We start from the raw sequence: 26,560 nt of genomic DNA, 5'->3' as shown, positions 1-26,560 counted from the left end.
ATTAAGACCATTCTCCGCGATATTGAGCTTGAGTAAAATATTAAATACCGTGCCTTGTTGACCCTCTTCACAGTATGAGCAGCAGTGACTTAAAATCTTACAACAGTGCTAAATTTAATATTTTTTTTAAATCCTTCTAAATTAGAAGTTTGCACTTGTGACCCTGAGGCAAGTCCAAAACTCGAGTCAGATGCTTTGGCCCAAGAAAAATGGTTGCTTAATACTAGGGCTGATAGGCATTATTATAGTACAAGTAATAAACAGTATTATTATTATTATTATTAACTCTAAAGTTTGAATGGAACTGGGAATATTGGTCTGCCTGGGAGAGAGAGATTGATTTTTGTTCATTTGCCATTGTAAGTATCCTACTCAACAGAATGGTGTGGGTGGCTTTAGCAGTTCATGTTGCCCGACAACTCTGCATTACACATGCTGCATCTTCCCCTTCTTTGTGCTCTCTCTCGATGGATCTGCATTTCTTTCACTTTTGAACACTTTCTCCTTCTTTCTGTTATTGGATTCTCAGAAGTCATGACTTGTTTTCAGAGAAAAAATGTGTTTTCTGTAAAAACTTCGCAGTGGGATGGGAATTAGAGTATGGCTTCACCAGAACTTACTTTCCATAAATCAGTAGTGCAGTTTTTATGTATTAACCTAAAGGATAAGTGAATTATACCTCTGTGCTAGAGAGCCAGCACAGGTTCTGTATATCACTTAAACCCTATTTTGAGAACTTAAGTGGTGTGTAAGCCTTGAGCTGTCCTTCTGCATAGGATGAAATTTCACCCTGTGCTAACGTGTAACTCATTAATCTTTGACTGTTGCGCTTGGATGTTGGAGGGTGAATACACCACAAAATCTGAGCCTTTAAGAGCTGATGCTAGAACTGACTTTTGGTAACTTACTTAATGAATGTTTGTAAAGTGCTTTGGAGATGGTAGGCTTTATGTAAGTACCGAGTATTAAGATCTCACCATGTACTTGCCTCCAGCCTGTCTCTGACCTCCCCTTCTGCGTATTTAGCAGTGAGATTTCATAGAGTCCTAGACATCTGTGCTTTCACACACAGGCTATGGATAGTGGCAACGCCCTAAAGACAGGAGTTATAGAGAACAATCTCTCTCCATCTCAGTGGCTTTCCCATCTCTGAATATGTATCGCTCAGTGGCCTAGATCTCTTAATCTCGCTCCCTCTGTTCTGACCTATTTACCTCTGACTGTATTTTGACAGGTTTCAGAGTAGCAGCCGTGTTAGTCTGTATTCGCAAAAAGAAAAGGAGTACTTGTGGCACCTTAGAGACGAACAAATTTATTTGAGCATAAGCTTTTGTGAGCTGCAGCGTTCAGTGAATGCATCCAATGAACTGAGCTGAGATCACGAAAGCTTATGCTCAATAAATTTGTTCGTCTCTAAGGTGCCACAAGTACTCCTTTTCTTTTAACTGTATTATGACACTCTAAAGCATGTATACATATTTTATAGTATTGGATTTCTCATTACAATGGCTTCATACTTAAAGTATTCATTTTCTCTGTAAAAATGTTTTGTCTTGGTTAAGCACCAAAATATGCTGCTATACCTTGGCTGTAGAATGTCTGCAAGAGATTACAATATTATATTCGTAATGGGAAGGATTTTGAACGTGCTGATGTGAATGATTTATGGCCCTTTTTTCTCTCCCTCAGGACTATTTTCCTAGTGTTGTTGTTTTCCCAATATGCAAGGAATGTCAAATTCCCCTTACCCATTTACAAATCCAAAAAAGGATGGACAGCCTACAGGTTGCAGCTTTTTAAAATGTTTCCTGTAAGTAATTCCATTTGTCTTTTGATTTTTCCATACCACAGGTTATGGTGAAATAGTCTGAATGGACTCTTCCCTCCCCCCACCACCCCTGAACTGGTGATGACTATTTTGATTTTTCTAGAACCAGCTGAGCAGATCACAAAAAATAATAATGGGGATAACGCCACAAATGCACTTTTAAGAAACTCCACAAAATTTCTCATTTAGTACAGGAAATGGTGACAAACCTCTAGTATTCATAGTCCCCATTCTTGCAGCTGGCTCCGTGTGGGCTCACCCCTGTGCAGAGCCAGTTACAGGTACAGGGTGGGAAAAGGGGGAGTGAAGGAGTCTGGAGGGGGAAGGAGAGGTTCACAACTTAAATTTAGCCTTCCAAAGTAGGGGGTGGTAAAGTTCACTATCTTCAGGCTTTCTGTAATATGCACTTGAGTTATGCGAAAAGCTTCCTTTTACGTTTTTGTAAAAATAAAAACTAGTGCAGTCATTCCTGAAGTACTCATTTGGAAGCATTCACTGATTTAAGAAGGGGGAAAAGTCGACTTGAAAGCTTTTCTAGATGCAGTTTAATGAAAGGAAAATCTACCCAAGAAGTTCATTATAGGATTTATTATTCTGGTTTTAAGTATGTCTGATATGTAGGTAATAGAGGTTTGCATGAACAATTCACTATTGATGGCCATTTCCTTGTTGATAAATGGAAATGTGCGTTCACTTTAAATACTTTTTTCCCCCCCCTCCCCCTCATCTGCAGATTATTCTGGCTATCCTGGTGTCATGGTTGCTTTGCTTCATCTTTACTGTGACAGACGTCTTTCCCCCAGACAGCACAAAGTATGGGTTCTATGCTCGCACGGATGCTAGACAAGGAGTGCTGTTGGTAGCACCCTGGTTTAAGGTTCCTTATCCTTGTGAGTATGTTACAAAATGTGTACAAGTGCTGGGAGTTAGAAGTATGCTCACGAGCATCCTTTCAATGTTCCTTGCTAACATTACCGACTATGTCATACCATTGGGTTCTGATGTGTTTAGACAGTAAGAGGGATGGGATTTTAAACTGACCTATAGAAACCAGGAGTTTTAAACCTGGTTATGGCTTTCCCTTTACATACAAAAACAGCACAAGCCACAGGGTCTCATTCAGAGAGGTGCTGAGCACCCTCAATTCACCTTTTCTGGAGTAGGAGTTGAGGACCCTCAGTACCTCACAGGATATAACAAGATAACTATTGCCGTTGAATGACTAACGTCTGTTTTTACGTGTTCTCCCACAAAATAGTAACCTTTTATCAATGGATACGGCAAAGCAGCTATTGGGATTCCTGGGAAATGATGGGTTGAATTTTCCTTAACACTCACTCGCTGATGAGCAGTTTGTTGCGCAGCAAGCTGTTACTTTCATATATTCCACTGCTAATAGCACTGTAAGATATAGGTGATGTGGCGAGTGCATATAGCCCTGTTAAGCTGCTGAGGTCCTTGAGAGCTATAGTGAGAACAAATGGATACAGGTGTCTCGATTTTAAGCCACCTAAGAGCATCACTTAAATGCACAGGTCTGGGGTTTTATATTTTGTTTTCCCGATTGAGCACATTTCTTCTTACCCACTTCTGATAATTATGATGAAAATTTTCAAATTTGGGAGCCTGAAATTGGGCACCACTGTAGAAGTGGCCTGGCTTTCAGAAGGGCCAAACTCCCATTGTTTTCTGTGGGAGTCTGAGCAAGTCTGAAAATTAGACCACTTCTGTTTATTGGCCTAAATAATAAACCTAAGTGTCAAACCTTCGGCATCAAATTTGAAACTGTGGGCTGGTGTCTGAACTCCCTTACTCTATGTGCTAGGTGAATGTCCAGAGCACTGCACGATGTCCAAATGGAAGTATTTACAACCTGGTAATTTTAACCAATTAAATGCTGCAGTGTATCTTTTTACTTTTGAAAGGTGAAAGTGGGTTGGAGAAACAGGATACCTGGGGCATAAGTGAATTTTACAGTAAAACTATTAGACATTTATTCTTTTGCTGATGGATCTAAAGCTTAAAATTGGTAACGGGGGACTTACCGTCACATTTCTCATTAACACAAATTGCAGCTTTACAGCCAAATTTAATTGTGCCCCTTTTGAGGTGAAAGGAGCAATACCAGAAATGCATATCAATACTATCACACAGAAATGAGGCAACTGTGTTTTGGTTTTTCGTGTGCTTTAGTTCATACTGAACATTTTAAAGAAGTAGTTTCTGAAGTATGTTTTATAAAACGTGATGTAAAGCAAATGAAGATTTTTGGGGGGGGGCGGGGGGAGAGGTGAGGAGGGAGGGTAGTGGTATTAATTTTCAAATCTAAGATATATTAGACTTCCCTGGGTCACTCACTAATGTATGCATAATTTACACTGCTTAATTGGAAGAGTGCCTCAGTCTTTAAAAAAGATGAAAGCATCGAGGCAGTGGTTATGAAAACAATGGCAAGACTTTCCTTCAAATCAGGCTTATTTTAGTATTGTGAAGGTTTGGAGAGATGGGGTGTTAGTATGTGGATCATCACAGCTGGTAGTTTGTCCTCTTTAGATAGTTAGCCCTTGAAGGTAGAGACCAAATGTGCAAACAAATCATAATTATGTGATTAGCCCACACTGATCTGACTCTCAAGCTGCAGCTCAAATCATTGAGATTTCTCATGAATGCAAGCAGTTTGTTTTTAAACATGGCCAAGCCAGTTAAAATGGTTTAGTCTCTCTCAAAACTGTAGTGGTTTACATTTAAACAAGTGTTTCTGCCTCTCATATCTAGTTGAACTAGATAGAGTTTTAATGAATGATCTTCATAGGCGATAGTCATGCAATCTGCAAGGGAACCAGTGGTTTTACATCTTAATAGCTAAATTATTGTCTTCAGCAGAACAAAAGAGATTTCAGTTTTCTTCTCTTCACAGTTCAGTGGGGGTTGCCAACGATTTCAGCAGCTGGAGTAATAGGAATGCTTAGTGCAGTTGTTGCAAGCATTATAGAATCAATCGGAGATTACTATGCCTGTGCAAGGTTGTCTTGTGCTCCTCCTCCACCTATTCATGCAATAAATAGGTAAGTCACTTGGAAAAGAATAAGCATAATATTATCTGCTGTCATGGCTGCTTCATACTCTCGCTGAGAGAGAGTTTTGTTATCAGATGTTTTGGTATCACGTTTTACAATATGATCAAGTCTAGAACCCAATGATCTGATTTCTAAAACATAGCTGCTTTGAATTGAGCTGTTGTATGAAATAGAGTACTCAAAGCCCAATCCTGAATCTGCTGAACTCAATGGAAGTTAGACTTATGGCTTCAGTAGGAGCAGCACTCGTGTCTATCCTAATATTGCCAGAATCATAAAACTTTTGGGCTTTAAATTCATTCTAAGGAATCAGTGTCGGTATCTTGTTAAATACAGCTGAAATTTAATTTTAAGAGTAGAGAGTAATTCTAAACGTTGATTTTTCGACGTCATTGTATTTTCCTAAATTGTTTTACGAATGTAGAAATCTAGGATGGGGCAACAAGACCCCACTGTGATTGGTTAGATGTACCTAAGTGTTGAAATGTTCAGTGGATCAGAACTTGGGGACCAGGGACTATGATAAGCACCTACTTGCTGTGCAACCATTAATACATTTTGAAGTGAGAGTATTTTAATCTAAAAGCTTAACTCTTTTTCTCTTCATGAATTACAGAGGGATTTTCATTGAGGGTCTTTCCTGCGTTTTGGATGGAGTATTTGGTACCGGTAATGGATCCACCTCTTCGAGCCCTAACATCGGGGTCTTGGGTATCACCAAGGTACATGTTCGACTCTCATCAGCCAGTAATCAGTTCCCTGAGTATTGCTTGATCTTGTAGTACTCTGGCTCTCACCGTTGATATTGTTTCATGACATAACCCTTTACAGGGAAGTAGTGCTCTCTTGTAGCTTGTTGTGCAAACTGTCTGCCACACAATATTTTGAACTTCCTTCATCTGTCTACACTGGGCATGTTCCTATCAAGATGTCCATTATGAACAAGAGACGGTAAAACCTTTTCTTTGTTTTGTCAGAAGTGGTTAGAAAACCTATTTCAGGAATGTAACATGAGATCAATTCGATCTTTGTGCAAACAAAGTTGATTTTACAGTTTTCAAATTGGTTGGACTCTAAAGTAAATTGAAATCAATGCTCTGGTATGTATCCTGGCTGTGAGGTAATTCATAACAATGACTAAACATTTTTACACACAGTGTAATACGGTGCAAACCTTAAGGCCTTGTCTACACGGGGCGGGGGTGTGAGCCGCCTGTTGGGCAGCACTGGTGAAATCCCCCATTGTGTGCATTTTTACACACAGTGTAATACAGTGCAAACCCTAAGGCCTTGTCTACACGGGGCGGGGGTGTGAGCCGCCTGTTGAGCAGCACTGGTGAAATCCCCCACTGTCTGCAGCACCTACTAGGGGTTTGCCCTGGTGTGCTGTTGCATTGATGTAGCTACATCAGAGGTTAAAAACCCCCTTGTAGGTTTAAATTAAGTACCTTTGTCCTTGGCTTCTTATTAGTTTGTAAAGCACCTAAAATGCTTTGGATGCTGTATTTCTATATGTGTATTTTGAAAATGCCCTGTGCTTTAGGCTTGTTCAGCAAAGTATGTCAGCATATGCTTAACTTTAAGCAGGTAAGTCGGTCCCGTTAGGGGGCCCCCCACAACAGAAAGGATGTGGACAAATTGGAGAGATTCCAGCGGAGGGCAGTGAAAATGATTAGGAGGTTGGGGCACAAGACTTATGAGGAGCGGCTGAGAGAACTGGGCTTATTTAGTCTGCAGAAGAGAAGAGTAAGGCGGGATTTGATAGCAGCCTTCAACTACCTGAAGGGGGGGTTCCAAAGAGGATGGAGCTCGCATGTTCTCAGCAGATGGTGGCAGATGACAGAACAAGGAGTAATGGTCTCAAGTTGCAACGGGGGAGGTCTAGGTTGGATATTAGGAGAAACTATTTCACTGGGAGGGTGGTAAAGCACTGGAATGGGTTACCTAGGGAAGTGGTGGAATCTCCATCCTTCGAGGTTTTTAAGTGCCGGCTCGACAAAGCCCTTAGTGGGAAGATGTAGTTGGTCCTGCTTTGAGCGGGGAGGTTGGGCTAGATGACCTCCTGAGGTCTCCTCCAACCCTAATCTTCTGTGATTCTATGATAAGAATTAATGGGGACTATTCACATGCTTAAGTGGGCACATGCTTTAGTAACTTCCTGAATTGGGACCTTAGAATACACACTGATTTGTTCAACCTTCATTATTAATATTGTTAAGGATATCAAATTACTTAGAGTAACCATTTGTTATGAATGTCCATATTTTTGTCCAATATTTGGCATAAGTGATTGTGGTGTTTGAACTCGGCAATCAGATCCAGCTTCTTCTTGCAAATGAGAATAGAAGATGTACACAGCATATACTGGATCTGTGATGACGGATCTCAGAAAGTATATATTTCGTTTTCAATAATTGTATTAAATTTTTTTATTTAAATTTAACATCTAATTTTCAAACTCATTGGGCGGTACAGGGGGATGGTTTCATTTTCTTACATACACATAGCGTTCTGGAGCATCTTTATCCATTTGTGTCTCTGCTAAAACAAGTGTATTTCCTTTGGCTGAGAATAGAAATTCGAACAGCGCCATCTGCTGACTGTACCTCTCTCCTCCTTTTTATTATTGAAGGGAATTCCGTAGGAAAAAATTAGTGTAAAGGTTTATAAAAAGAGGTTGAATTATAAAAGGTTTATTGTGACCAAATAATCTCAATGTCTACTGCCTAATTTTCCTGGGAGTTACCATAAGGCAAGGGTGCAAAGAGGCATGTAAACTTTGTATGGGGTTAAAAACCTAACTGTGGGCAAGTCTACACCTGGGGGTTCATAAGGGGGGGGCAAGCAGGGGCATGCCCCAGCCTCGGGGTGGGGCACAGAACGTGCCCCTCCGAAAGTGGTCAATTTTTTTATTCCTGCGTATGCCCATCTACACTACAAACACTGCTTCGGTGCAGCTACGCTACTATAGTGCTTGGGTGGAGATGCTCTAAAGCTGACGGGAGAAAATTCTCCTGTCAGCTTAGTTACTCCACCTCCGCGAGAGACAGTAGCTGTGCCGGCGAGAGGAGCTCTCCCACCAACATAGCGTTGTCTACACAGAGGGTTAAGGCTGGTATAACTATATCACTCAGGGGTATGAAAAACCCACACACAGTTGTACCAAAGTAAGTGTGTAGTGTAGACCTGGCCTAAGACACGTCAGGTGATTTGGCACACTGTGGACTAAAGCTGAGCCTGTTATCAGTGTAAAGTCTGTGGGTGTAAAATATACCCCCGTGCAGAGTGCAGCACAAGGCTCATGCACAGTTTAAGGTCCAATTTTAAGTGGCCCTTGGATAGGGCCTAGGCCTTATGCTAGACCCCTGCTCCGGTGAATTTTACCCTGTGAGAAGAGAATTGAGTGATGTGTCTGACTACAGGGCAGAAGCTTCAGGCATCTTGCGCTGCAAACATTCATGATGAAAAGAATATTAAATGTCAATAAGATACTGATTTGCTGTACGCGGTTTCCTCTGGTTTTGAAACAAGAACCTTTTTTGTTCAGTTTATGTGTAAGTGTCTGGGAACATGTACGCAGATCAAATTCAGATCTGAACTCGATGTTTTCAGTAATAGACTACCCACAGTGGGATTCAAATCCCAGTTGAGACTTCATTTGTTTAATGCCTAAAGGCTGAATATTTGCATGTCAATTTCCTTTTTACTGGCTGGGGGTGTAGTGGTGATTCAGTTCTTCAGCAATTTTCACGCTCTATCATCAAGTAATCAGTAATGGGAAAGGGATAGCAAGTCAGAGGGAAATTAATACTATACAAATAGGAAAATACTTTCAATCAAGATATTTTGCAGAGTTGTTTGCATTGCTAATCCACTAAATAACTAATGTTGACCAGTCTGGCTTCTCTTTGCAATTGGTCTCTTCACAGGTAGCGGGTAAGACTGCGAATGATTAAGCAATGAAGAACATGGTGAAAATAGTCTCCTCTACCCACAAAGGCATAATGTGTTTCTTTTTAAAATTCAAATGTTACATAATTGCAGCATGAGCCACCCTTGCTTGTGTCTGACCCTGTTAGTACCCAAGCGTTCTGATAGTTGCTTATGCTGAGTGTCTCTCTTTGGGTGAAGCACCCTGTTATACCTACTGGCTCAGTTAAGGGCTCAAGCACTGGAAACACCCACACATAATAGTGATTTTTGTTACTTATGTTCTGTATGAAGCTGAACATTGCTGAATTCAAAACCTCTAAAAGGTTTATGCTGGGAGCAAATTTTCAAACCGACCAGATTTGGGTCCTGTGCATACAAATGTGTGTGTATGTACACCAGGTCTCTCTCTAGTTCAAAACATATTATACTTGTGTATAAACATACAATACAACCTAAAATGTAAGAGTAATACTACACTATAGGTTCCACAATTAGTATTTCCGTTTCCATAATGTTTTTACATTTTAAAGTTCCTGCGGCATTCGCTGAGCCAAATTCTGCAGGTGACACATACTGTAGCCGCTTAAAAGAGAGATGACTTAAAATCAGTTACATGATCTCAAGCAGGGAAATTACACGTGACTGAAGTGAATTGGAGGTGAGGCAAAATTTCACTCCGTTGCTGTTAGCTGGCGATATGTTTTTCTGCAAGGCGGTGTTAATGTGGTGCCAATCCAAATGTATACGTTTTGGTCCCATTTGTTAAAAGCATCTTGGGGCAAATTGTGTGACGTGGTTTATTTTAACTTTTGTAGATGGGACCAAACTACATCAAGGAAACCATGCTGGGCAAGGTTAATGATTCTTTAGTTTCAAAACAGCCTAGCTTAAATAAGCAAGACCAAACCATATTATGTCACCGTTGAAGTACAGCCATGTTCCACCTGTGAAACCCAAGACATCTGTAAAACTGTGCAGCCAGTATTTTAAGAAGAGAAAAAAAAATCTAAATGGAAAATTGAAGCAGCTGGTCCTAAAATTGAGATTTCTGCAGTTTCCGCTCCTCTGATGATCTCCAGTTCCTGTAGGGTGTGGGTTTGGGGGGATTGTGCTGGGTGTTTGACTGGAGAATTCACAGTCAACCCTATGTATATTGTCTCAGCCAGAGTAGCTACTGTTGTGCAGGGTTACTTTGCTTTGTGTGTCGTGAAGGACTACAGGAGATGGCTGGGCTCTGTTTGGAGAGAATTTCAAGAGGGATTAGACAATAAAATACAGATTTTTCTAGTGTAAAAAGTAAGATATTAAAGTTGGTGTAAATGTGTGTTTTTCTGAAGTATTCTGCTTCATTCCTCTCCCTTTGTGCTTCATAGGTTGGAAGTCGTAGGGTTATTCAGTATGGTGCAGCCTTCATGCTCTTACTTGGAATGGTTGGGAAGTTCAGTGCGCTCTTTGCATCCCTGCCTGACCCAGTGCTTGGAGCCCTCTTCTGCACCCTCTTTGGTAAGTGTCTGTTTCTCTGCTTCTCTTCATATGCGAGTTGATTGTTTGACAGCCTTTGACCTCTGTGGTATGTACCTGTGGCTGTTAGCTAACCTTTGAACAAAATTATTGAACGAAAAGGAGGGAGAGTCTAAAAGTTTGCACTCTTGATTGTTTGTTTTTGTTTAGGAATGATTACAGCTGTGGGTCTGTCCAACCTCCAGTTCATAGATTTAAACTCTTCACGTAACCTCTTTGTACTTGGATTTTCCATCTTCTTCGGACTTGTCCTTCCAAGTTATCTCAAACAAAATCCACTGGTTACAGGTACCAACTTCTGTTTCGTTGAAAATGTTGTACCGAGTGAAACATGGGCTAGTGACAAATAGTTTATTAAAAATAATAATAATAATAATAATCAGGGTCTTACCTACAGTAGGAGCACTTTGCCACTATAGGTATATTCAGGTGTAATGTCGGAGTGTGGAAGCAGCTTATCCGAGCAAAATTACACTTTCCCTGGCATAGCTTATTCCATGTGCAGATTTGCCAGAATAATTAGGGCTTTTGCTGGCACAGCTATGTGGGTCAGGGATCACATGCCTGACCAACATAGTTTACAAAAGAATGTAGGGTACACCTGGACTGAGAGCCATAAGTAAAGGAGCAGATATACTCCCAGTAGAGTGAGATGGTGAGACCCAAGAAGGTTGTTCCAGATGGTGTGGAGATGACTTTCTCACCTCACCTTCTGCGGGTGACATTGGAGAGGGATGCAGGGTCTGGAGAGGACCTACTGCTAGACGGGTGGAAGAAGCGTTGAGAAAAGTGTGCATGTAGAAAGCTAGAGCTAATGGATAAAAGGTTGGAAAAGCACTGGGGAAAACGTTGAACTAGATCTTGAAACGTGGGTATTTGTGTTAACCTTTGACAAGACTGTGGTGCGTTTGTCACTTGCAGATGTATTTTTGAGAGAGATCACCTCAAAATTCAGTTTTTCAGACTTTTTAATGACTGATTTCTTAACAAAACCATGGAGAAGCTGTTTTGATTTCTGTCACCACTGGGGCTGACGCAGATATGTAATGTTTGAAGAAAGCCCCTGAACCAGAACCATTTAGTTTGGTGAAAGCTACAAGTCTAAACTAAATTTTAATCATGCTGCTTCAAAAGCAGATTCAGAGGCTAATCTAGCTGTTCATTTTGGCTGAGATTCGCTTTAAGGAAGCGGGGAGAACGAAATTCAAAGCAATAATAGAGTAATCCTGAATGAAGAACCTTGTAAACTACTTGCCATTCCAAGGAATGATAGTGAATAGTTGGGTTGTTCGGTCAACATCATTTTGAAATTTGAAAAACTCTCATATTTTTTTATCTAGTAGTTTTTTCATTGCATTAACAGAAGTGTCTCCCATATATTTATTAAAGAAAATGGTTTTCTAAGCAATCTGAAATGAATTCCTTTCAGGTTAGTTTCCTGACTGATTTAAATCCAGAACTGTAGACTCTAAAAAGAGTAGGTAAGGCACATACTTCCCTCAGTCTTACATATTCGACTAGCTTAGTGGCAGATGCTCCTGTAAACAGTTTGCAACGACCTAATCCTCTGTTCTTCACTTACTCAAGCAAGGCCCCCCTTGAGCTCACTGGGATTCTTGCCTGGTTAAGGTACATGAGATCAGACCCCACCAGATAGGGTGTGGACATGTAAAAACTGCAAATCGTGACCTAATTCTTTTTCTTTTTCTAGGAATAGCAGGCATAGATCAAGTGTTAAACGTTCTTCTCACTACAGCCATGTTTGTCGGCGGGTGTGTGGCCTTTATTTTGGATAACACCATTCCAGGTGAGTTTTGTGATGTCGTTGTAATTGTCTTTGAAATTTAAATGGCTTCACCTGCCTTTCTGAATGAGGGTTCTCACTGTTAACTGGGGAGGTGGCATGGCTTGGAGATGAGAACGCAGAACTGGGATGCTGGAGACCAGAGCTTAATTCTTGGCTTGAATTCACTGACTTGCTGTGATGCCTTAGGCAAATCATTTAACGTCTCTATGCCGAAAGGGCAATGTAAGTTAAAAGATGTACTGATGATTACGAAATGAAACCAGGGAAAAGAACAGACTGTTGAAGCCATTTCCTTAGTAGAAGATCGTATAAGGTCTGATCCTGCTTCCATCAAGTCGCCATTGACCTAGGGCTGGTCTACACTACAGGGGGGATCGATCCAAGTTATGCAACTTCAGCTACGTGAATAACGTAGCTGAAGTCGACGTACTTAGATCAACTTACCGCGGTGTCTTCACTGCGGAGCGTCGGTGGGAGACGCTCTCCCGTCGATTTCCCTTTGCGCTTCTCGTTGAGGTGGAGTACCGGAGTCGACGGTAGAGTGATCGGTGGTCGATTTATCACTTCTATACTAGACCCAATAAATCGACCCCCCGCAGGATTGATCGCTGCCGGTCAATCTGGCCAGTAGTGTAGACAAGCCCTTCGAGGTGTAGGAGCAACCTTGTACTCGATGCTCTACCTTTGCAGTGAAGTTCTGTTTTTCCCTCCCCGTGACTACGATATGGCTTCCTAGACTGGCTGCTTGTGGAACATGATGTTTTTGAAGTAGAATGAGTTCCTCCCCCACCCTTTTTTTTTTTTAAATTTAACTTCAGGAAGCCCCGAGGAGAGAGGAATCCAGAAATGGAAGAAAGGCGTGGGGAAAGGCAGCAAGTCCCTGGAGGGCATGGAAACATACGATTTGCCCTTTGGCATGAACTTTATCAAAAAGTGCAGGTGCTTCAGCTTCTTGCCCATCAGTCCCACCTTCATGGGCTACACGTGGAAAGGCTTCAGGAAAAGCAGTAACTGCAGGAGTTCAGACGAAGACTCTGAGGCTACCGTATAGCCTTGGTTGCAATTATATTATCTCGTTGTAGTAACAGATGTATTTGCAGTTTCTTGCTGATTAAGAAGCATTAAAATATATGTTTTGTATATCTGCATTTAAATTCTGGAACCAGAGCTGAGACAGATTTAAAAAAAAAAAAAAAAAATAGCTTTCCTGTTGTGGATGGTGATGGCTCTATATAGTGTGTCTGGTTGCCTAATTGGTTACCGATCTGGGTAAAATTTAAGTGCCCGAGTCCCATTTTCAGAACAGGTTTAGGTCCCTAAGTGCCTAACTCACATTTGAAAATGGAACGTGGGCTCCTAAATTACTTAGGTGCTTTTGAAAATTTTATCCTCCGATTATTTTATTTAAATCATCGCTGCTGGCATTTTCGGCACATCCATTGCTGTCAGTTAGTTGTGCCAGACAATTTAAATCCTTGTGTGAAATGAGTAAATACCATTTTATTCACTTGTAAAACATAGACACCAGTATCAAGTCAGTTGTATTTTTTTCCAGTTATAGCTCATACATTCCATATTTTTTCCACACAGCCACCTGTAAATCAGACCTAATATTGTTGTGGGTAATGGTTATATCACTAGAATATCTTCACAATCATTGACAGTGCATTCAGAGATTTCCAGACAAGTGTTTCCTTATTAAATTACGCCAGATAAAAGCACTGCTTGACACACGTGATCTACTACTGTGCAAGACTCACTTAAATAGGATTGCTCTTGTCTGCCTGGCAGCTAGCCACCTAACTGGTGCCTAAGTCCAAGTTCTCTTTAAGGGATGTGTCAGCTTTATTTTTACTTGGATAGGGAACTATTTAACCTCAAGACGGTTCCATTTTCCTAGCCCAACCGCTTTTATCATTACAATGCAGTGCATATATCCACTTTAATCACAGACTCTTCCTGAATGAAAATGTGAATTTGTCTAAGCAGCCCCAGATACGTAGAAATCAACAGGGCAAAATATCAGCATTTGCTTATTCTGACTTGTACCGAATTTTCTTCATCCTGCTCAGATACGATCTCGGTCTGACTAGTGCCACTTGAGTAAGAGCGGCCTATATATATGTTGCCTTTTTCCCCTCCTCTGGGGACTCTCCCAGCAGCTGTTTGTTTTTACAAGTGGATTTTTTAAATAGCAGAGACACTGCATTTGGCATCGTCATCCACTGGATGGTTTTAACGGGTATTGGGCCCAGTGACGGTGCCATTCAGTTTTTTTTTTTTTCTGGAATAGCCTCAGCTCTGATGTTATGTGGATGTTAATGCTCATCATGCATTCATAATTATAAGGTTTTATTCATGTTTAATGTTCTTACTATTGCAAGTTAGTTTTAGACGTCAGTGTTTCAGTGTGGCCCCAAAAAAGCATTTTTAAGCTGTGGAGATCATCAGGGAAGTGTAGTGTAATGTACTCTTAAGGCCAGTATGCTCTACGATGCTTGCGTTTTGTATCTCTGGATTAAAAAAAAAAAAAAAGTAAATACTGTAATTCACTAATATATTTATCAAAGTTGACTACTGGACGGGAGCAGTAAATTTTGTTATTGAAGCATGGACGGGGTGGGGTGGGGGAGGGGAAGAAAATTGCTTAATGGATCAGTATTGAATAGTGCAGCGTCAAAATGATTCCATTGATCTCGTTTTCAGCATGTCATGGCTGTTTATTCCACATATTTTTATACAACTTTTTCCATAACAAACCATGTATTTGTTCTTGCTCCAAGGAACTTTCAGTAGTTTGCAGTGGGGGTGTCAGTTGGACTTTGTTGAAAGCCAATCAGAAGAATTATTGTGTAGTAGACAAAGTGATGTCTTACATTTTCTGTTTTGCTCTCCAGGCCACGAGAGGGGTTGCAGAAATTACCCGTCTCCTTAGGAACGGATTTGGCCAAGAGCACTGATCAGTAACACTAAGCTTCTAAATTTTCCACCTTTTATTTTATGTGCAACCAAAGATGTCAGGGTGGGGGAGTTTCAATTAAAAAAAGAAAAGCCACTTGTTTGAGGTGGTTATAATCATGTAAAATGCCAAAGCTGGTTCATTTATAAATGTGGGGTCAGGAAGGCAAAAGTCTGAATTAAAGATGATGCCACTACTTAAAAACAGACTTCTAGATACTTAAAATCTGATAGTACATTTTTGTTCTGTGGACTCAGCAGCGAATGTCATGCTTGAGGCTTCTCTGATCTTTTCCCAAAAGAGCGTGTTAATGTAAGGCAGTGGAAAGAAACTAAAACCTTATAACAACTTTAGGAACAATTTGGCTACCTTACAAGGTTGTTGGCAGAATGACTTACATGTTAACCCTGAAATGCCAGGAAGCTTGTGCATTCTTGTATTAGCATGACGCATCATACAGTAGTAGACAACACAATGGGAAATCCTGACTTGAAAATTAAATAGATTTTTTCCTACAAGGTCTTACTTTGGATGAAGTAAAGTGCTGCACTCACACGAATGGCCTGTTAAACATGTTTGAAAGAACAACCACTTTAAATAGTCTTTAGGTGCTGCGTGGTAGTTTGAATCAAGTAACAGTTGAACCATCATTCTGAGGACTTGTTTTTCTGAGATACAATACCATCCTTGGCAGAAGAAAGTACATGGGATTATGTAAAGCCAGAGCCGCCTCCATCTAAAATCTTATGGTTAGATTTTAATTCTTCCCTGGTCCTACCACACTGATTCCATTGACTGGGTGAGAGAAGTTGAGTGAAGTATATACTGGAGAATCACAATGTGTAGCTGACATGCTTTGCTTTTGTATCCACCTTGACTTGGCAACACAAAAGCTAGTATTTAATGTGGTTGAGCAGTCCATTTTGCAACGAAAATCCTGAAACGTTTAACTTCTGAGAAAGGTGACTTCTTGAATCCTCTTCTTTTAAGAAAGCTAATGGTTAATGTTGAGCCTTAATTTTGCAAGGACAACCAGAAGAGAGCTGATGAAACACTGCTTATAGCAAAATGTTTTAACAAAGTCACTGGCAGTGCATTTAACATCTGATAATGGCAGCACCCAGAAGGTGAGATGTCTCTTTGTGTATATCTCCGCATTCTCAGATAAGAGCCGGGGAAAAGCTCAAGTGCACAGTTTTGCCTTGGGAAGAGAAATCCCCCTTCTGCGCATCTTTCTCAGAGGAATCTACAGTTGCCAATCAAATACTAAGTGCAGATTTTTAATACCTTTGTTTATGGTAGGAGAGTCCACACCCCCTAAAACCCAAAACAAGAAAAAAACACGTTAAATTTGAGTTAGAATGGTGTCGAAATGCTGTTAACTTTAGGTGATGCAAAGTTTACCACATGAGGTGCTGCAGGCAGATACGCTGCGGAGTTTTGCTCTATAATTTTGAAAAGCAGTTAGATACTTTAAAAGTTTCTTGTTTACGTTTATACTTAAAGGGGTAAGTTGGCGTGGGAGATGGAAATAGAAATACGGTTTTTGTTGCAATACTATGTGTTTGCTGTATATGTAATTGTCTTTCTAATTGAGAAGTCAGACAATACTGTATAAAGAAGACAACACCGACTAGAAGAGAATGAGGTGTTTCAACTCTATTTAAATCTAGAATGGCAAATATTCATGGCGAGATATCATTTTGTCATATCAAAGGTGTATAACTATATTCAAAGCAAAATAGCTTTGGGGCTTTGGTAGCCAATCTTTTATTGTATTGATCTTTTTGGTTAAAGTAAGAACTCTTGCTAACAAGTTTTCTAAATAGAACTCTGACAAATTATTCATCTTGAAAATTACATTTCATAGCAAATTTACCTATGACTGATGAATGTCCTATTCGGGTGTGTTGACTGACTAGCTTGACCAGTCACCTATTGGGGAAAGCATGACTTCTTCCTTTTTCTTCCAAATTCATACTCGGGATTTGCTTTACACCTTTTAATACTAACTTTCAATATGGCAACTTGGTCTGTACATGAATATTGCAGTATTTTATTTCCATATATTAAAAATAACATTTCCACTCAGGATAATTTTCACAGGTTTCCTGGGAGGGAGTGGTATGATTGTCATGACAATGTCATGTGGTGATAGAATTTCTTCATTGACGAATCGATAGTAGTTGTGTATACTTTATTTACCCGTGTTCGTTATTCCTGAAAACGGAAGGGTTTCTTATTGTTCACCTCGCTACCGAAATATTGTGACGCGCAAAGTCGAATCAACACAAACTGAAATCCTTGGTACTATGTATACAGCAAGAGGTGTCAGTCAGGTAAGAACAATGCGTCTTGGCAATGCCTTCATACCAAAACAGTGTGAAAAATATTCAGTGGGTTAATATCACTTATGGTATAAACAGCACTACAGGCATCTGTGGTTTACAGCGTCGGATGGTTTAAGTTAGCCATTGGATGTTTGCTCACAGTCCAAAGCAGCCAGCGTCTGGTGGTTTAAGTTAGCCATTGGATGTTTGCTCACAGTCCAAAGCAGCCAATGTCTGGTGGTTTAAGTTAGCCATTGGATATTTGCACACAATCCAAAGCAGCTTGTGCTAACGTAATTTAGATCTGAATAAAAATGCATGATGGACCAGCACAACCTTGGTTGTTTTTCTAAGTGGCCTTCTCAAACCAAAAATAATCACTTTTTCCTCTCCAGAAAATCCTCCAGTGGTTGGTTTCCCATTTGGTGTATGTCTCGTAGGACTTCTTGCTCAGGCTTATGTTAACCTTCCTGGACGTGGGATAACAAATGTCGCATGTCCACCGCTTTATGTAGCTATTTACAATACTGGAGGAGGCCACACGCTTGCCGGTATTTAGCTTCTGCCCAAGAGTCTTCTATACAACATAGTGCTGGGCTGCTTTAAAAATGTGGGGGATTCATATTTAGCGACATCCAAACCATTCCTGTCAAGTTACAATTTGATTGTGACTGTGCACATTGTCATCGGTACTTATGAATATCAAAGATGTATTTAGACTTGCCTCCTGTGTTATCTGGCATTTACTGTGACATCTTTGCGTCTTGCTGCCAGTCCAAATTATTGTACTTTTGTCTGTTTTGTAACAACCTTTGGCATAACAAACTATTGACTGTTCTTAGACAGTGGGGATAAATATTTTTTCCATGATTTTTTTCTTTTTTTGTGACTGACTTTGGCTGTAAACATTTTTATTTTGTGTTATACCAAGGGTTTTCTGTTTGTTTGTTTTTTATTTTTTGAAATGTGTAATTCTTTTATGGAGTTTTCGTATTTTGTTTTTCTAACATTGCTTCATTAAACGTTTAAATATTTAAAAAATATGTAATATTTGGACCAGATGTTGTGAATAATAGTAGATAAAGCTATTTTATTCTGTATTTTTAAAGCCTTTCAGTATAAATAAACGCTGACATAGATGCAACTTGGCAGTTTGTTGGTCGTGTTCATTTTTCAAGAAATATGGAACTCGCACAAAGAGAAGCAAAGGCTTATTGATCCTTTTTATTTACAGCAGTGTCTTGAATCTTCCAGTTGAGATTGGAGCTCAGCTATGCTAGGTGCTCTACAAATACAGAGAGGCAGCCCGTAGGCTTACAATCCAAATAGACAAGATAGGCAAAGGGCAGGAAGGAAAACAAGCACACAGAGAGATCACAGAGCAGATCATTAGGAGAGCTTGGAACAGAGGCCCCCTTCTAGTTCCCAGTCCAGTGCCCTGACCACTAGACCACAGTATGTTCCCTTCATCCAGTTTAAAGGACCAATGAACAGGTTAATATTAAGATCATAAGGGAATGTGTTTGTTTTCCTATTTTACTCCCTACCAGCATATGAATAGACCAAATAGCTGTTCCAGGGCTTTTGTGCTATTTTTGCTACTATTTTTGAATGGCTTTTGAAAACGGCAGAGGTGATGGATTACAGCTGCCAGAAATCAGACCAGTATACTGCCCCCTAGCCTACACAAAGAGGAGTTTGTGGTTGACTATTTCAAGAAATAACTTGTCTAATAAAAACTAAGTTAAAATACAAATAATGGCACAATATGTACTGGTTGTGTGTGTATGGATACCTCTTGTCGGGGGGTTTGCGAGGCATGAATAAAAAGGAGGAAGTATCTGAATGACAAAAGCTCAAGTCAGCTAGTTGAACTTGGACCCTACTGAGGGAGGAACGCAGTCAGTTGAGTTTCACAACTGTCAGTTTACATATGTAAAGAACTCTCTCTTGTCGGGCATGTTCCTCGAAATCAGTTTTTAAAAAAAATCTGTCCTCAAAAAAAAAAAAAAACCAAGACAAAAATGATCCATCTTCATGCTATTGCGTGTTGATCCGCCAGTATACCTAGCATGGTGGCCATAAAGTGTTGAACCCCAAAATGGAAATGTTTGTGCAGTTCGGTCTGTGCATCGGTTTAGCTGCACTATCTGCTTTCAGGCAGAAACTAGGGAGGAGCTGTGCATCTGATCTGTGCAGGAGCAAATCAAAGAGGGTGGCTCCTCGCTGAGCCATTAGACGGTTTTAGGAGGCGCATGCCCACGGGTACTCTGGGCTAATTTCAGCGATTCGTGGGCTGCTGTTATTTTAACAATGTCAGGTGTGCAGAAAGATGTCTATTCTGGAAACTTCTGCACCCCTTCTTCACTTGCTCTGTCATTGTCCTGTCTCGGTGGATTAGTTGTTCACACCGTGTCATTTTTCATAGCAATACAATCAAGAGTCTTTCCCCCTGCCAGGATCCAGCAGATCCAGGACCTTGGACAGCTGCTAATTGGGAAGTCAGGATCAAAGGAATTTCCCCCTCTGTCCTGCACCTTTTAAACTCCTGCTGGAGAATGTGGGAGGATGTGCTCTAGGAATTATAGTGAGGGAGTTCTATGGCCCGTGTTATACAGTAGGTCAGACAAGATGATCACAAGGGTCCCTTCTGCATGTGGAGTCGATGACGCTGTCCACATTAATTCCAGGAAAGTAGAGAGCCTCCGAGCCTACATCAGCAGAGTTTGCCATTGACGCGTCTGCATTTTTCCTTGGTGTGTTCCTCTGATCCTGACATCGGAGTGATAATAAGAGTCCTTAATAGAAGGCAGTGCCAGTTGCCCTCTTCCGCCATTGATTAAATTCCACTGAACAGAAGGGTTAAACTAGCTTGCTTATGAAAATTAATGACAAAAATACATTTATGAGGGAAGAAGCATGGCCTCTCTAGCAGTTAAAATGCAGGGTTGGGTGTCAGGAGGCCCGGCTTCTATTCCTTCCTTTGCCACTGACCCACTGAGTAACCATGGGAAAGTTATTTCGGGTTTGCTTGTCAGAGGTACTGAAGACAAAAGGAGCTGCTCATGCACATTAATTTCCATTTGCAGGGCGAGAACTTCCCTTGGTTGCAGGGACCGAGCTAGCCGCGGCTTGCCTGGTGTCCGGTAAACACATTGAGCCCTGCGGAGAGATGCTGCAAGGTACATACACGTACACAAAGCAGATCATCAGCGCCAGGGCTTCATTGGTTGTGCCTGCCCGTGACAACGGGGGCAGCAACGAGGAAGGGCAAAGGGAGCTTGCTTCGTGGTGCCCCAAGTCAGTGACACTGTAAGTTGCTGGATGGCAATAGTGGAGCTAGCAGGTGCCACTGAGGGTGAACCGACATTGCACCCCTTCAAAACGAACCCTCCAGCGCAAGGTGGGATGGCTTTGCGGGGAGGCTTGCGCTGCTAAGACCCCTGCTGGTTCGGGGCTCTGGATACATCCAGGACCGCAGCTGTCAGGGCGGGGGGTGGGGATGGGGGAAACAACTCCACCCTTCCGGAAAGCCGAAAGAGGATTTGAGATTAAAATCAGCCTGGAAAGACAGCTGTTATGCAACACCACTATCTTTCAGCCTGTAGCAGCCCTCGCCTCCCCTGTCGGCACTTCCTCTAGGCCTGGATGTCAGCTCAGCTCAAGCTGCAAATTCCAGATGGCGAAAGGGGCTAGTTCTGAACCAGCTGTTGGGTGAGGGAGGGGACAAGCACATCTGCAGTTGGACTCCAAGGGCGGAGCTGTGAGCACGGTCCTGCTGCCCAGCAAAACTTTGGCTTGGTCCATCTGTGCAGCAAAAGAGCTGCCAGGGAGCACATGAAACTGTTTCCACAGGCGTTGGTGCTGGCCTCTGGCTTCCTGTTAGGACGGCAGCGACTTTCACAACCCACAAAACCTCAGGCAGTGAACACGAACCCCTCGCCCTTATGTAGCGCTTTGCATCAGTCGATCTCAAGGCACTTTACAAAGCAGGGCAGAATCCATTATCCTCATTTAGACTGAGATTGGACATGAAGAAAAAACATCTACCTCTAAGGCTCGTTATGCACGGGAGCAGGTTACCGAGGGAGGTTTGTGAAATCCCCATCACTGGAGGTTTTAAGGACAGGTTGGACAAACACCTGTCTGCGATGGTCTAGGCTTGCTTGGTCCTGACTCGGTGCAGGGGAGCTGGACTTGATAACCTCTGGAGGTCCCTTCCAGCCCGGCACTGCTATGTGCTTTTATGGGGCTGATTTTCAGCACAAACGGTACCCAGTGCCTCTTAGATATCAAGTATTCCAAAGCAGCAACAACACACGCTCCGTCTCTGTCTCTCCCTCCCCCTTTGTCTGGTCCTGAACTTTCCCATTACTTCTGGGATTCTCAGGCCCCTTTTAAAAGAAATTGACCAGAAACAAATCCCCATTTAAAAAAAAAAATAAAAGGTGAATCAAAACAAGCAAAGGAGGACTTGTGGCACCTTTGAGGCTAATCAATTTATTTGCGCATAAGCTTTCATGAGATGAAGTGAGCTGTAGCTCACGAAAGCTCATGCTCAAATAAATTGGTTAGTCTCTAAGGTGCCACAAGTCCTCCTGTTCTTTTTGCAAATACAGACTAACACGGCTGCTACTCTGAAACAAAAGAAGGAACTGTTCACCACTGCACAAGATGGGGAAATGCAAACAGCCTTTGCCAATTGCATATAGAAAACTATGAACAATTGAAGAAAAAGACAGATGTATTGAAATCAGAGAGAGAGCCAACCAATCTGGCTTGGGGACATAAGGATATATTATATGAGCATTGAGAGGGCACAACTGAAGTCAGGGCTAGAAGATGGACAGACATATGGTAAGAGACGACACCTGGCTCGATGAGCTTACAAGCTACATAGGCAAGCCAGGTGTCTTTTTGTGTCAGAGTACGAGTGCCACTATTCAACGGAGGGCACGTCATCACTAGCACCAGAGAAGAGGAGCTGCAGGGAAAGAAAGATAGTTCTAATCCATCCACTTTAAGAAGTTCTTTCCTGTCCAGCAGAACAAGTTCGGGACACCAATGTTACACCAACACACAGTGGCATACAAAGCCCCACCACCCAACTATTGCGAGCAGCAGCTTGGAACAAAGAGTCAGTTTATTAAAGGGATTATATGATTGGTTTGCCTGTCATAGAAGGGGTCTGGACTCGAAGATTCGGGAAGCCCAGTCCAGTGTTCCTCTGACTCTTTGATTCTATTCCCAGCTCGGCACCAACCTGGGCCAGTTACTTAGGCCAGAACTAAGACTCATAGACTTTAAGGTCAGAAGGGACCATTATGATCATCTAGTCTGACCTCCTGCACAAGGCAGGCCACAGAATCTCACCCACCTACTCCTGTAACAAACCCCTAACCTATGTCTGAGCGAGTGAAGTCCTCAAATCATGGTTTAAAGACTTCAAGGTGCAGAGAATCCTCCAGCAAGTGACCCGTGCCCCACGGTGCGGAGGAAGACAAAAAAAACCCCAGAGCCTCTGCCAATCTGCCCTGGAGGAAAATTCCTTCCCGACTCCAAATATGGCAATCAGCTAAACCCTGAGCATGTGGGCAAGATGCACCAGCCTTATACCCAGGAAAGAATTCTCTGTAGTAACTCTGATCCCATCCCATCCCAGGCCATTGGGCATATCTACCGCTAATCGTCGAAGATCAATTAATTGCCAAAATTAGGCTATCCCATCATATCATCCCTTCCATAAACTTATCAAGCTTATTCTTGAAGCCAGATATGTCTTTTACCCCCACTGCTGCCCTTGGAAGGCTGTTCCAGAACTTAACTCCTCTGCTGGTTCGAAACCTTTGTCTAATTTCAAGCCTAAACTTCCTGAGGGCCAGTTTATATCCATTTGTTCTTGTTTCATATCCATTTGTTCTTGTACACTTCTGGACACTTGCAAGGTGCTCAACACCTGGATAGATCAGACCACTCAGGGTATATTTAACCTGCACACAAAGCCCAGGCTCTGACTCGGGTTTGAGCCTAAGTGCCAATTCCATCCACACACACGTCAGCCTGAGTTGGGTCAAGAAGCGCTCAGGACACAGGGTCTATGACCCTGCTGGAGGAGTGAGTCAGAGCCGGAGATTCCTGCACTGAGCCCAAGAACTTGTGGAAGCACTAATGTGAATAATCTGGAGCAGTGGCTCGCAACCTTTCCAGCCGGCTGTTCCCCTTTCAGGAGTCTGATGTGTCTTGCGTACCCCCAAGTTATCCCTCACTTAAAAATTACTTGCATCAAAATACAAAAGCATCCCAGCACACCATTACTGAAAAATGGCTGACTTTCTCATGTTTACCATATAATTATGAAATAAATCCACTGGAATATAAATATTGTATTTCTATTTCCGTGTACAGTATACCGAGCAGTAGAAACAAGTTATTGTCCGTAGAACATTTTAGTTTGTACTGACTTCACTAGGGCTTTTCGTGTAGCCTGTTGTAAAACTAAGCCAATACCTAGATGAGTTGATGTACCCCCTGGAAGACCTCTGAGTACCCCAGGGGAACATCTACCCCTGGTTGAGAACCACTGCCCTAGAGACACGTCCAAGCTAGATGTAAGGACTCCCAGGATGGAGAATACATGTCCCTGGGCAATCTGATCCCATAGTTAATTACCCACACAGCTCAAATATTCCACCTTATTTCCAGTTTGAAAACTCTTCAATTTCCAGTTTATGGAGCCTTCGACATGGATTAAAACTCTTGCTCGCTCATTCCAACCATGCGTCAAACATCAGATGGCCATGCCACCTGGTCCCTACAGACCCGTACTGTGTTTGATCTGGGGTGAGACACAGCCCTGAGAGCCCCCAGCCGGGGGAGATCCTTTGGCCCAGATCCTCAAACGTAGCCAGGGCCCGGGGCCTTTGTGACTCTCCACCCACGGTTTTCACAAAAGTTTTCTCTCTTTCCCATCACAGCCCCCCCCCCCAAATGATGTTCGTGCAGCGGGTGCCTCTCCAAACCCACTGTCCCTGTGCGCTGGGCTTTTTTCCAGGACACCCCCTCCAGGCTCTATCCCCTTTGTCCTCCCAAGGTTTGCAATCCCAGCACCCCTCTGATGCTTGAGGTTTGCAATCCCTGCAGCCCGAGGTTTGCCATCCCAGCCTGTGGGAGGCTCTCCCAGCCAGCCAGCCAGCCAGCCAGCCTCCTCCTCTGTCCGAGGCTGATGACACTGCAAACTCGGGCAGCTGCAGAAGCCGCTAACCAGCTGCGCATTGTCTGGGCGGGCCCCCAGGCTGCTCCTCCCTGCTCCCCACCGAGCCGGGCGGCGGGGCGGGGCTGGAGACACCAATGAGGCTGCGGAAGGGAGCCGCCCAGCCGCGGCGATTGGTGCCGGGGGGCGCCGGGAGAAAGGGGGAGCGAGGCCGACAGAGGCGGGCGGGGTCTGCAGCCGCTGCGCCGCCTCCCCTCGGCCCGCGGGCGGCGGATGGAGGCGCGGGGTGGGCGCCCGGCGCGGGCACCGAGCCGGAGCAGCGGGGCGGCCGCTGATCGCCCGGCCCAGCGCACGGTAAGGGCCGGCCGGCCGCTCGCTCTGCAGCCCGGGCCCGGGCCGGGGCGGGGAGGTGGGTAACAAAGGCGGGCCCCTTGGCAGGGGAGCCCGGCCCCGGCTCCCTGCTGGCGGGCTGCAGAGGCTGCGAAGTGGAGCGGCCGCCTGCGAGGCTGCGCTCCCACGTGGCAAGAGGCGTCCGAGAGCCGGGGCCGGGCGGGGTGCCCTGGCGGCGGGTGCCCTGGCGCAGCGGATGGGGCGGGAGGCAGGATGCCTGGGTTCTGCTCCTGGCTCTGGGGTGTCTAGGGATGACAGCAGCAGGCTGGGAGAGCAAGAGCTCTGGGGTTCTCGTCCCAGCTCAGGGAAGAAGTGGGGTCCCGGAGTCAGGACAAGGAGCGGAGACCCCGGGGGAGTCTGCTCCAGCTTTGCCACTCGGTATCTGCTCTGGAGCAAATTGCATCGTCGCGGTGTCCTTCTCCTGAGCCATCAGCATGGGTGGTTGGGTAACTTCCCCCCTGCAGCCTGCTTTTATTGACAGACTCTAGTTCCCTTTGGACTCCGCTCTGTAGGCCAGGGCGGGGAGAAGGACGCTGAAAGAGGAAGAAACTGGTTCCTGGATTTCGAGAGTCTTGTTTTCAGTGGGCATCAAGCGACGCTGACATAAGAAGGGCCCCACTGGGTCAGACCAAAGGTCCGTCAAGCCCAGTATCCTGTCTGTGACAGTGGCCAATGGCAGGTGCCCCAAAGGGCATGAACAGACAGGTTATCGTCAAGTGATCCATACCCTCTCACCCAATCTTCACCGAGCTGTTCGGTGTGTCAGACTTTCTGTTCTCAACCCTGATTTATGGGGAGGTCAGAGGCCCTGGAGGGAGATTAGGTCAGGAGCTATTCAGTGGGTGTGCGTGTACTGAACTAGTCAAGTATACTGTGTCAGTTTCCCTGGAGGAGGAAGAGAGGCAAGGGCTTATGGGTTTTCACTGATGTGCTCCTCCCAACCCATATGAATTTCAGCAATTGTTTGGGCAAACATTACTACGCTGTCGCTTTGAAAATAATAAAAACCTGCTACAATCGCAGTCTTTGAAAGTGGGAGACGGCAACGGTCTGGAACCTTTTTTTAACCGATAGAGGGACCTTTATTTGCCCAGGTGCTGTGTTTATGTGAAGTATGTTCCAATCGAAAGCCCCCTGAGCCCTGCAAACCTCCACTTTTTCCCTTCTGCCAATAAATCAATTTTTGCAAGTTTGAGACTTGTGTGGGTAAGACAGACTCAGGTGCCTTAACAAAAGAAGTGTGCACAAACTCAAAAACAGTAAAAAGTCATTAACTTAATAATTCATAGCTCTTTTTCAAGTCAGAAGGAGCCATTATGATCATTTAAAGCTCTTGGCTTCTGTAACGGATGCCTTAAATTTACTTGTCATGATAACATGGCTCAGAATAATTACCTGTGTAGTGAGACTGTTAACTAAGTGCTTACAGGGGGATTTCACCAGGTCATCTGCACCACTTAAAGATGTAAGAGATGCCCAGGCCTCATGCTGACCCCTTGGACAGG

The 26,560-nt window shown here is 43.2% G+C and overlaps 2 protein-coding genes across 4 annotated transcripts in view; both read left to right on the top strand.

Moving 5' to 3' along the window:
* SLC23A2 (solute carrier family 23 member 2) overlaps positions 1–14,708 on the top strand; it is a 117,466-nt gene extending 102,758 nt beyond the window's left edge. For both annotated transcript variants that reach the window (XM_084615402.1, XM_084615401.1), the window contains exons 10-17: positions 1,690–1,810; positions 2,562–2,718; positions 4,746–4,893; positions 5,522–5,627; positions 10,212–10,341; positions 10,510–10,647; positions 12,071–12,166; positions 12,985–14,708. In XM_084615402.1, the coding sequence (XP_084471528.1) occupies positions 1,690–1,810; positions 2,562–2,718; positions 4,746–4,893; positions 5,522–5,627; positions 10,212–10,341; positions 10,510–10,647; positions 12,071–12,166; positions 12,985–13,217 (1,129 nt within the window). In that variant the 3' untranslated portion in view covers positions 13,218–14,708. The remainder of the gene's footprint in view (positions 1–1,689; positions 1,811–2,561; positions 2,719–4,745; positions 4,894–5,521; positions 5,628–10,211; positions 10,342–10,509; positions 10,648–12,070; positions 12,167–12,984) is intronic.
* Positions 14,709–24,894: 10,186 nt separating this feature from the next.
* Positions 24,895–26,560, top strand: part of RASSF2 (Ras association domain family member 2) — a 51,165-nt gene continuing 49,499 nt past the window's right edge. For both annotated transcript variants that reach the window (XM_084615332.1, XM_084615331.1), the window contains exon 1: positions 24,895–25,019. The gene's annotated coding sequence lies outside the window, so the exon portion shown is untranslated. The remainder of the gene's footprint in view (positions 25,020–26,560) is intronic.

Source organism: Lepidochelys olivacea (genome assembly GCF_965140295.1).
Source record: "Lepidochelys olivacea isolate rLepOli2 genome assembly, chromosome: 26".
Lineage (NCBI taxonomy): Eukaryota > Metazoa > Chordata > Testudines > Cheloniidae > Lepidochelys > Lepidochelys olivacea.
Note: the sequence above shows the minus strand (reverse complement) of the source record. Positions and strands in the feature narration are given on the sequence as shown.